Below are 12,500 nucleotides of genomic sequence, written 5' to 3' on the forward strand. Positions count from 1 at the left end.
GGGGGGGGGGGGGGGGGGGGGGGGGGGGGGGGGGGGCGGGGGGGGGGGGGGGGGGGGGGGGGGGGGGGGGGGGGGGGGGGGGGGGGGGGGGGGGGGGGGGGGGGGGGGGGGGGGGGGGGGGGGGGGGGGGGGGGGGGGGGGGGGGGGGGGGGGGGGGGGGGGGGGGGGGGGGGGGGGGGGAGGGGGGGGGGGGGGGGGGGGGGGGGGGGGGGGGGGGGGGGGGGGGGGGGGGGGGGGGGGGGGGGGGGGGGGGGGGGGGGGGGGGGGGGGGGGGGGGGGGGGGGGGGGGGGGGGGGGGGGGGGGGGGGGGGGGGGGGGGGGGGTGGGGGGGGGTGGGGGGGGTTGGGGGGGGGGGGAGTTCTTCTACCTTAGGGGAGAGGGACACTGGTGGGATCCTCTTGTCCTGGGGGAGGGGTACTATTGGGGTCTTTTTACAGGGGTGGTGGGCCTGAGGTCTATGCATGTCTGTCACTCTATCTTTTTAAGAACTTGTTTTAGTTTAACGTCATGTCGTGTGAAATCTACATCAAATAGCAATATAATTCAATCGCGGTCTCTATCAAATAATTTACATGAGTTCAAGCACTTTTGTAATACTCACCTAAGTTTACTTTAATGTGTTTGGTCACAAGTAAGAATCAAGTGCCCCAGAAATACATGCACACCCAAGGGGCGCCGTCGGCAAGGAGGAGTGTCGAGTGTGCGCGTCTGCGAGGCGTCAGCAACCATCCTAGTCTCAGCCTGAAGGACCTGCCCAGATGGTTAACAATGGGTTACTCTTGTTAGTCCGGATTATACTAAACACAATGGCTCGCACTACAATACGCCTCCCCCCTCCCCCTCCCTCTCCTCGCTTTCCCTTTTGCCTCCCTTTTGCCAGTCTTGTTCACTATACCATCACCCATTATTCATTTCATACTAGTTTCTCCTTATTTCTTGCGTCTTCAGTGTCATTTGCGTTCGCGCAACTTGGGATAGCGTTTCGTCTTCAGACCTATACGTCGTTGATGTGACTCTTAAGAGGTAGCTTTGTCAGTCTTTTCCCCTAGATGTCGTTCATTTGCAAGGCCAGTTCGACGTGCAGGTCTTGCCGCGTTCGGGTCGCCTCGTCCGCAGCGCACCTGCAATTTGCTAGGCTACCTGTGCAGGACGACCAATCCCCGTCCGACGCTCGTGTCCTCAGCCATTCGCCGCCCTTCATGCAGGCCTCAACCAATTGCTGTCCGCCATGCACGGGCCGACCAATCATTGTTCGTATCACTTTATTCCGCAGCCAATCCTCGGGTACTAAGAATTAATGACCTTGTAGGAAGCTTCATTAATAAAGGTGGATTGGTTGGTCTCGGGTAATTGCTAACGCCGTGACTGCTAGCTAACGGGAAATTGCAGACTGTAACTATCTTTTGTGTTTTTGATTTTTTATTGTTTTAGCATAACACACGTAGAACTTTATGGGACGTAACAGCCATTTACATCGAGATCTACCAGTTCACTATATGATTCACAAAGGAAAGATTGCTGTATGTTACATCCCTCCCTTTTCATCAGACTGTAGCCAAAATCTTTTCAAATTTGCCCGTGCCGCTCTTCCAGCGAGGGCGAACCTCCCTCCGTTTCTCTCAGCTATTTCGAAATCAAGTTCCCTTTTGCCTTTCTTATTCCCTTACGTTCCTCAGCCCCCCTTCTTAACTCTACGTAATGTGACAACGACGTTGGAAATAATGACTTGGTCCTAATATTTACTAAGCTACACCAACCGACCCTTTGTTATTACGATGGTAGGAAAGACAAGTAGAGAATTATTGGATAATTGGCCTCAATTAAGTATAATAATGAAGGTTCTTCCTTGCTCATTAGTGTTCCTCATTAATGAAGACTTTGTTGTGGCTGTGCAATATGTCTCATTTTTGCTTTATTTACGAACAGTAGAGATGCCCGGTGAATGTATATTATTTAGGTAAAGCCTAATGTATGCGGCCGCTCGTTTTCCAGGAGCCAAGAAAAGGAAGACGAAAAACTCCCGCGGCTTAGGTGTAACAAATGGCCGTCGCGGTGAAATTACATTAGTTTTAGACACTGATAACACGCCCCTTTTTTTTTTTTTTTTTTTTCATAAATTGTTTTGTTGTCCTTAATGGTATTGAAATGTTTGAACTGTGTATGTACACGCAAGGGACGTAGGTGTTACAATCAGTCCAGTGTTTTCTTCACCTTTTTCTACTTTTTCTTCTCCTTCTCCTCTCCATCTTCCACTTCAACTCAGGCTTAATATTTTTTTCCTGTCTTTTTTTCCAGAACTCCATCCGCCACAACCTGTCACTGCACAACCGGTTCATGCGCGTGCAGAACGAGGGGACCGGCAAATCGTCTTGGTGGGTCCTCAACCCCGATGCCAAGCCGGGGAAGTCCACGCGCCGCCGAGCCAACACCATGGAGGGCGGCCGCTACGAGAAGAAGCGAGGCAGAGTCAAGAAGAAGCTGGAGGTAAGGATTTCGTTTTCCTAAGGACTCGCGAGGAGGACTTAGACGCGGCAGAGAGAGGCCTCGGGAGATCAGAGCAAAATCATGGCATTTGGTTGGCAAGGATTTCCCTTCCAATCCCTTTCATTAAAAGGCCGTGTGTCTCTTTAGCAATGTCCCGGATTTCCTTCCTTCCCTTTTCTCTCGAAATTTTCTCTCGAAAGAGGACGACGCGTCCTCGGTGCCGTACTAACGCCCGCATTCGCGACCCACAGGCGCTTCGGAACGGCCAGGAGATGACCCCCTCCCCGTCATCGTCCCTGAGCGAGAGCTTGGACCTGTACCCCGACTCCCCACACACGCACCCCGTGCACACCGCCTACAGTCAGCTCTCTCCGCAGGACTACCGACCCAGGGCATCCTCCAATGCCTCCTCCTGCGGGAGACTTTCTCCCATCCCTGCGATAGAGTCTGATATGCATGATTCACAGGTAAGGCACGGTCAGGTCAGGCACTGTTGTAGTTCGGGGGAATGTCTCTATACAGTGGAAATACAGCTCAGTCTGATTCTCCAACATTATTTGAAATATTTACATGTATATGTATTATTTAAGACGTTAATTGCATTTGGATGTGTCTTAAAACTTCCCGGGATCGTCTGGCGCGCAACGGTACCGCCGAATGTCCCCTGGTCATCGGTCGCGATGGGGGGCGGGGCAATTACTGGCCACCCACGCCCACCGCACCTACTCGCCCCGACCGTTAATACGCCGACCAGATGTGGACTCGTTGGGTGAGGGCTGGGAAACTCGGGGCACGGGAAATCCTGGGGCGGCCCAGCGCGCCCACCCAACCCCCAAGACTGCATGAAGATGTCACAGCTCTCCCCGCACGGCCCGCCCACCCCACACATGAACGGCTACGTCACCCACCACCACCACAACCATCATCCGCAGGTAAAGGCTGGCCTCGTGCCGGAATCACAACCTTTATTCATGAGAAACACTTCGCTGCTCTTCGCTCTGCGTAGAGGTAGGCGGGAGTGTGAAGGCTTAGGTGATTTAATTGGATTCCTGTTCTAGACAATGGAGCATTGATTCCTTTGTCACTTACCAAGGATATTCAGTATTGCTAGTGAAGTGAACAGCTGTACCGACAGAGATTAGGGCAAATGTAACGGAAACAGTTAAGTGGTAACAAGCGCAGGTGATCTAAGCCAAGTGTGTTTTTCCTCTCCCAGGGCTTCAGTAGCTTTGAAGACTTTCGTTTCAACCCTCACAACCCTCACGGGCCGGCCTTTCCCCACCCGCCCGCACAGCATCCGCCCACGCCCCACCAAGACAAGATGGCAACGCCCACACGCCCACATCCACACAATAACTACTCCCTGACCAGTCTACAGGTACGTTCCCTCGTCGTCGATTCCCATAGGTTGAGGTTCACTAACGAGTAGGTTTGTGTGTAGCCAACTTAACCTGAGTACGTGTATCGTTCCCATACCCTCACGTGCGGACGCTGGCGTGTGTTAACCTCTCTTCTAACTGCTGTCTCTTCACTGCATGTACTACTGTATTTTATACTAAATAAACGACATAGGCTGTTGACATGTCGGAATAATCCGTAGTAATCTGGGTGTAACGGTTTTACTGTAGTGGTATACTTATAACGTCAAATTATTTATCTCATCAGATCTATATTAGGCATTTAATACATACACCGTCGTACTTGCATATTTATATACATATATATATAAATAAAAAAAAACACAAATATAACATAAGTAACACTTTTATCTCAAAATATTTATCTACAGATATCAATATACCATACCGATGTGCCTTTGATGAATAAACGACGCAAAGTAAAGCCCCTTTATCGTCCTTTCCGCATATAAATAGAGCCTCAACTTCTGAATCTCTGTCCTGAGGAGCCTCACCCTTTCATTCATTCATCCCCATGTACGATCCTACAAAGCTTCTGCCTTATTGTTTCATGGTCTTTGTTTTGATTTTTTTTTTTTCTCTCTCTCTCAAAGGCTTCCCTGTTATCGTTACGAATAAGACTCACTCACCATTCATTATAATTCATTATTATATTCACTACGCCAGCCTTAGTAAACATGCCCTAATTAATTCATACCTGGAATCCGATGGCTGCTCTGTACTTGACGAAGTTCACTGTGTAAGAGCAACTGCCATGAGTATACTATTGACACAAATCATGAAAATTATGATAATAACGATGGTGATGATATGATAATGATTATAATAATGATAATAATAATAATAGTAATAATTGTAACAGTAGTAATAAAAATAATGATACTAGCAACAACGGTAATATGACAATTAAAATAATGATTATAGTGATGATACATTTAAAATATGATAATGATTATGATAATGATAGTAATGATGATAATGACAGAAAAATCATAAAAATGAAAATATTAGCCTTGTAACAGTAATGACGATTATTATATTAACTAACATTTTTACATCTACTAAGATGCTTTGCAACAATATCTAACACTAACAATCTCGGTAGAAGATCCCACAAGGCTGGAAGTCGTGGGAGTCTGTAGAACTGTTTCATATCATTGAGTCTTTGTTTGTAGTGCATCTTTGACTCCCATAGATTTTGCATAAACATGTAACCCTTAAGCTTGAACAAGATGTATGATAGATAATTGATAATTTATTTTATTTTATGTAGTATAGATAGTGCTGTAAACTTACCCGATTATTTGGCTTATATAATCTGATGGTTAATATGAGAACGTGGTATATATTTTTTTTTTTCTGCTCATAGCTTTGGTTAATTTTTGAAATCATTATTTTGTTATTCTTTATTATTTAATTAGCAGCGTTGTTTCGTCAAGCTGATCTTGATATGTTGCTAAGCATATTTGAGCAAATTCATTAAAAAATAACCTTATCAGCATTAAGTTAAGTGTGGTTCCTGCGGGTGGTGACTGGTGTGTTATGGTGGTGTTTCAGGCCTTGTCCCCGGCACACAGCGTCCACAGTCTGTCGCCCACGCAGCCACTCGGGGAGGGGCACTACCTGGCAGGAAGAGGGAGGGATCAGCTTCAATCCTTCCACCCCAATTCGCCACAACACCAATCACTCTCCATATGCCTTCGGCGTCCAACAGTGAACCTAATATGCTCAGGGCAGCATTAACCCACCGTGAACAGCAGCAGCAACAGCAACAACAGCAGCAACAGCAACAGCAGCAACAACAACAACAGCAGCAGCAACAGCAGCAGCAACATCAGCAGCAACAACAGCAACATTAGCAACAGCAGGAGCAACAGCAAGAGCAACAGCAACATTAGCAGCAGCAGCAACAACAGCAACAGCAACATCAGCAGCAACAACAGCAACAGCAACATCAGCAGCAACAACAACAGCAGCAACATTAGCAGCAGCAGCAACAGCAACAACAACAGCAGCAACAGCAACATCAGCAACAACAACAACAACAGCAACAGCAACAGCAACAGTAACATCAGCTGCAACAACAACAACAACAGCAACAAGAGCAGTAACAGCAACAAGAGCAGCAACAAGAGCAACAAGAGCAGCAACAAGAGCAACAAGAGCAGCAACAAGAGCAACAAGAGCAGCAACAAGAGCAACAAGAGCAGCAACAAGAGCAACAAGAGCAACAAGAGCAGCAACAAGAGCAACAAGAGCAGCAACAACAGCAACAATAGCAACAAGAGCAGCAACAAGAGCAACAAGAGCAGCAACAAGAGCAGCAACAAGAGCAGCAACAAGAACAACAGCAACAGCAACATCAGCAGCAACAACAGCAACAGCAACATCAGCAGCAACAACAACAGCAGCAACATCAGCAGCAGCAGCAACAACAGCAAGAGCAAGAGCAGCAGCAACAACAGCAGCAACATTAGCAGCAACAGCAGCAGCAGCAGCAAGAGCAGCAGCAACAGCAACAACAGCAACAGTAAGAGCAGCAGCAACAGCAACAACAGCAACAGCAACAACAGCAACAGTAAGAGCAGCAGCAACAGCAACAACAGCAACAGCAAGAGCAGCAGAAGCAGCAACAACAGCAACAGCAAAGCAGGAACAACAGCAACAGCAGAAGCAGGAACAACAGCAACAGCAAGGGCAACAGCAGAAGCAGGAACAACAGCAACAGCAGAAGCAGGAGCAACAGCAACAGCAGGAGCAACAGCAGCAGCAGGAGCAACAGCAACAACAGCAACATTAGCAACAGCAGGAGCAACAGCAAGAGCAACAGCAACAAGAGCAACAACAACAACAACAAGAGCAAAGCAACAACAGCAACAAGAGCAACAAGAGCAGCAACAAGAGCAACAAGAGCAACAACAACAAGAGCAGTAACAGCAACAACAAGAGCAACAAGAGCAGCAACAAGAACAACAACACCAACAACAACAACACCAGCACCAACAACAAGAGCAGCAACAACAACAAGAGCAGCACCAACAACAAGAGCAGTAACAGCAACAACAAGAGCAACAAGAGCAGCAACAAGAACAACAACAGCAGCAGCAACAACAGCAACAGCAACATCAGCTGCAACAACAACAGCAGCAACAACAACAGTAACAGCAACAGCAGGAGCAACAGCAAGAGCAGCAGCAACAGCAACAACAGCAGCAACATTAGCAGCAACAGCAGCAGCAGCAGCAACATCAGCAGCAACAACAACAGCAGCAACATTAGCAGCAGCAGCAACAACAGCAACAGCAACATCAGCTGCAACAACAACAGCAGCAACAACAACAGTAACAGCAACAGCAGGAGCAACAGCAAGAGCAGCAGCAACAGCAACAACAGCAGCAACATTAGCAGCAACAGCAGCAGCAGCAGCAAGAGCAGCAGCAACAGCAACAACAGCAACAGTAAGAGCAGCAGCAACAGCAACAACAGCATCATCACCACCAGCACCAACAACAAGAGCAGCAGCAACAGCAACAACAACAGCAACAACAACAACAGCACCAACAACAAGAGCAGCAACAGCAACAACAAGAGCAACAAGAGCAGCAACAAGAACAGCAACAGCAACAACAACATCATCACCACCAGCACCAACAACAGCAACAACAGCAACAATAGCAGCAACATTAGCAGCAGCAACAACAACAGCAACATCAGCAGCAACAGCAACATCAGCAGCAACAACAGCAACAGCAACATCAGCAGCAACAACAGCAACAGCAACATCAGCAGCAACAACAACAGCAGCAACAAGAACAACAAGAGCAACAAGAGCAGCAACAAGAACAACAAGAGCAACAAGAGCAACAAGAGCAGCAACAAGAACAACAAGAGCAACAAGAGCAGCAACAAGAGCAACAAGAGCAACAACAGCAACAACAGCAATCTTCTTTTCCTCCCTTGCATATGATGAACCATATCAATACTCTGCACCTCCATCACTATCATCACACACACATAACTCCTCACGAGAAGAGATTCGGGTACAGGCGTGAGCGTAGATAGCGACGCAGTGTGCATGTGCTCACGCTCGCCTGCACGTCAGACCATGTGATTTCCGATTCTTTCTTGTGTGTATGTTATAAAAAAAAATGAGGCTACGGGAACGATAGCTACGTCACTTTCACCTTAGGTTGTGCTGGTTACTGTTAGGGTCATGAGGTCAAGAATCTGACTACAATTCTAGAGAAACGTGTCCATAGTTTACCCCGCTCCCTGTGTAGATCCCTTCCATTAGATTATTTTCTTGCCGGCGTTCTCCCCCAAGGGAGACATGTGCGACTGACGGTGCTCTTACCAGCTCCTGGGCTTTTCAGGTGATCAAGCATGAGCTACAGGTCGAGGGGAACCTGGACTTCTCCTTCCCACAAGCTCATCATGGACATCACGCTCACGCCCATGCCCATGCACACGCCCACGCCCATGCCCATGGGCACCCTGACACCCCTCAGATGGCCGTGCCCTCGGGGATGCCCTACCCATGCTCGTCCATCGCAGCCGGGAACCAGTGGGTCCGCTAGAAAGGTTAGTAATGAGATATTTACACTACTATTTTATACTACATGAGATCACGGCGGAACACCAAACGCTGGTACCCACAACATTAAACCAACTCTATGGAGTAAACCAAAGCACCATCACATAAGGCACTATATTTACTCACTACAGCTATCATGACCATCACCATACAACCTACCACTACACCGGTATGGTGCGCCAGGTCGAGGCGGGACGACAAAGTAGTGTCCGGCCCATCAGTGGATGTGTTCAATTATTCCAATGTTTACCTATAAGCCATGATTCATCGTCGGTCCTGCCCGCGACACCCTGTTTGTTCCTGTTTGTCCCAGCGACGGTAGCCTCTACGCCTACATTGTTTAACTGACGGCTTGTTTATCCACTCCGCCGGGCAAGGTATATAAATATCGCTTGTAATATTAATCCATGGCCGACCATCGTACATTGATGATGGCTGCTGCGTTACAGAGACAAATTGTGTGCTAAAGTTCAACAATTAATCAGACCAGGAGAATCGTCAGCTCCCTCTATCCACCGCCCTTACTTCCGACCCCCCTTCCTTTCAGGGGGGGAAGGGGAGGGGAGGGAGAGGGGGCGTAACTCCTCCGCCGGCCAGTCTCTCTCTTCTCTCTACGCCCCACCTTTCTTATTATCTCTTATCCCCCCACCTCCTCCCCCCCTCTCTCTCCTCCCCACGCGCTCCTTTCAGACGGCCCGTAATAGGCCTATCATTTTTTCTTGTTTCGTTAATGGGATTTTATCTTGCGTAAAGATCAGCGTTAAACTTGAATTTACCATTAACTAGTGCTCCTCTGCGTGACCTTGGCGTTTTGAGAGTCTTGTTTTTGTAATTTCTTCAAATTCCTCACTTTGCGTGTCATAAGTGCGTCCACTTATTTTTTGCTTCTCGTCGTCATGGTCCGCTAGGCGAGTGGCCGTCGACGTACACACTGGTTTCTTCGCCTTCGTTCCCGCCTCTCGTGGCCATTCTTTCGGGGCCGGCCATTGCTGCTGGCGCTGATGATTAATCCATCAAGCGATGATTTCTTATTCAGCAGCAGCAAATCAGGAGAGGGGATCGTTTGTCATCGTGCAAGGGATCTCCTCCCGAGCGCAGGCAGCCATCCCGCTACGCCAGTTAGCGATCGAGCGCTTTGCTGCTCGAACGGCGCCTTCAACACTTCGGAAAATTAAAACGGTGTTAATTCTATATTCTAAATAAAAACAGTATTATTATCAGACGAGTAGATTTTTTCATTCCACGAGTATCTGTCTTGATAGCACAGTGAAAGGAGCGGAATCAGTCTTAGGCTCGAGTTGTTGTTCAAAGGCGGAGTTGTATTCATTTTTCACATCTCGGACGAACCCTCGCCTCCGCCTTTCTTTGTATCGCGAGGAAGGCCTTCGGGTTCGGGAAAATAACTGATCTGGAGGTCCGGCGCTACCGAGGGTCTTGTTACAAGGAACGTCAGGAAGTGAATGTTCACGAAAGTTAAGGCAATTTCACTGTAGACTCACGGTTATGACAAAGAGCCTTTGAAGTGGATCATTGATTAATAGGTTTTATATTAAGCCAGACTGAAATGAGGTTAATGGAACTCCATTTCACACCATCCAAGAGTCGGTGTCGTCACCACAACCACAATAAACACGGGAGAATCACCACCAAAACCCACAATAAAACACGGGAAGAGGAGGAATGAGGAAACACCATCCCCGCGAGTAGCGTAGGATCTCAGGGTCACAACTACAGGAAACGTTAATAAAGCCCGATGGAGAAGAGAACGCAACACTTGATCCTGCAAGATTAAGTAGCAGGACACCTCCTTAGGACACACCAACCCCTACCTCCTCCCGCCCCCCATCACCCCCTTTCCCCTTCCCCTCTCTCCTACCCCCTACCCCGGGCGTCCTTCCAGAGTGAGCGAAATGGAGTGGGTGTGCTGGCGGCCGCTGAACGATCCGCAGCGGGCGAGGCGGCGAAGGGATGAATGATCCACTCACCGGGGAAGGACCCCGATTACTGATTAGATTGATGATTTGATTAATTTAGCTCTGGTTATGATTAATCAATGAAGGTGACGATTAACATTTTTCACACTGGGGTTCATAGAAATTTGACGTTTTTTTTCCCTCGCTCCTTTTTTTTTTAAGGAGTCGACTTTTTTTTAAATTAAGGCGTGAGAAATGACGCTGTGATGGAAGGAGAATACGGACAATAGATGTCGCTCTCTTTTTTTTTTTCTTCTTTTTTTTCTTTTTTTTCTTCCTTCACGACGCTGGGATATTATTATTCGCACCGAGAATGATTAGAACCCTCGCTGGATGTAATTAAAGATATTTATATTAAGATAAATGATGATAAGATGAATATTAATAATGATCATAATTTGTATACGCTTAATGATCATAATAATTAGTATACGTTTGATAAGGCCGTTAGATCTGTGAACTTTTTTAATTACAGACAAAAGAGGCCTTTTTTTTCTTTTTTTTTTTTTCCTTTTTTTTTTTTTTTAAAATTTTTTGACAGAAATGTACAATGCGTGATATTATTTTATATCATTTTTTAAGAAATAATAATTTATTTTTAATACACTTATTGTCAAATAATTTGTATTCTATATTATAATCTCATAGTTTCTATGCGGATGTTGTTCTAAATAGAAGATTAAATATAATGAGGATGATTATTAATATTATTATCATTATCACTCCATTGTATTTTATATCATCATCATCATCATTATGAAGACTATTACTGTTATTATATTCATTATAGATGTTCTTATTTTTATTTAGTTATTTTAATTATCACATCATGTATATTTTTATTTCCTTATAATTATTATAGTTATATCATTATTAATATTTATGGTGTTATTATTATTGTTATTATCTTTATTTTTTCTTATTATTATTACTATTATCATTATCATTATTAGTATTGTTTTCACTATTGCTATTGTTTTTTTTTTTTTTTTTCTTTATATATTACTATTATCATAATCATAATTTTATTGTTTTTCACTATTGCTATTGTATTTTTTTATTATTTTTTCTTATTATTATTACTATTATCATTATCATTATTAGTATTGTTTTCACTATTGCTATTGTTTTTTTTATTATAATCATTATCATTTTTATAATTGCTATTAGTGATGACGGAATGCGTATATATATTCTTCAAATTATCATAATGAACACGATCTCTATTACTATAGTATATGCAATAATGACACCATACCATTATTACCATGAAGATGCCTCAGCATCACACATTACCCATTATTACATGAAGATGCCTCAGCTCACCATAAATTCTTACATGAAGATGCTCAGCCCATCCAGAAATATTCAGCGATATTACTGGTTGTATTACCGAAGTCACGAGTAATATTCCTCGGTACAAACGACGTCTCCCTTCCCTTCCTCCTTTCGCCTTCCCCTCTCTCTCTCTCTTGTTCTCTCGCTCTCTCTCTCTCTCTCTCTCTCTCTCTCTCTCTCTCTCTCTCTCTCTCTCTCTCTCTCTCTCTCTCCCTCCCTCTTCCCTCCCCCCCCCCCCCCCTCTCTCTCTCTCTCTCTCTCTCTCTCTCTCTCTCTCTCTCTCTCTCTCTCTCTCTCTCTCTCTCTCTCTCTCTCTCTCTCCCTCTCCCTCTCCCTCTCCCTCTCCCTCTCCCTCTCCCTCTCTCTCCCTCTCCCTCTCCCTCTCCCTCTCTCTCTCTCTCCCTCTCTCCCTCCCTCTCCCTCTCTCCCTCCCTCTCTCCCTCCCTCTCCCTCCCTCTCCCTCTCCCCCTCTCTCTCGCTCTCTCTCCTCCCCTTCTGATCTCCCCTCATCCATCTCCCCCTCCATCATCGTCTTGGCAACTGTACCTCATTCTCCATAAGAAAAATTAACAGCCTTAACTCCCTTAACTGCCTGGAAATCTCATCAAACAGACAATTACGGACGGCAGATCGCGCCTAAAATTATAATCCTGAGGGCGGAAAAACACCTATCCAAATTATTAATAAAGTGCC

At 46.2% G+C, this 12,500-nt stretch overlaps 1 protein-coding gene across 1 annotated transcript in view; it reads left to right on the plus strand.

The window, feature by feature from the left end:
- foxo (forkhead box, sub-group O) overlaps positions 1 to 12,500 on the plus strand; it is a 331,295-nt gene that overhangs the window by 262,651 nt on the left and 56,144 nt on the right. Inside the window, 6 exon segments of the mRNA XM_086552588.1 lie at positions 2,296 to 2,484; positions 2,736 to 2,955; positions 3,144 to 3,277; positions 3,279 to 3,416; positions 3,701 to 3,862; positions 8,276 to 8,483. Coding sequence (XP_086408714.1) covers positions 2,296 to 2,484; positions 2,736 to 2,955; positions 3,144 to 3,277; positions 3,279 to 3,416; positions 3,701 to 3,862; positions 8,276 to 8,479 — 1,047 coding nt within the window. The 3' untranslated portion in view covers positions 8,480 to 8,483.

Source organism: Penaeus japonicus, unplaced genomic scaffold, assembly GCF_977035675.1.
Source record: "Penaeus japonicus unplaced genomic scaffold, GWHDUDI00000001_assembly GWHDUDI00000027, whole genome shotgun sequence".
In the NCBI taxonomy this organism is placed as follows: domain Eukaryota; kingdom Metazoa; phylum Arthropoda; class Malacostraca; order Decapoda; family Penaeidae; genus Penaeus; species Penaeus japonicus.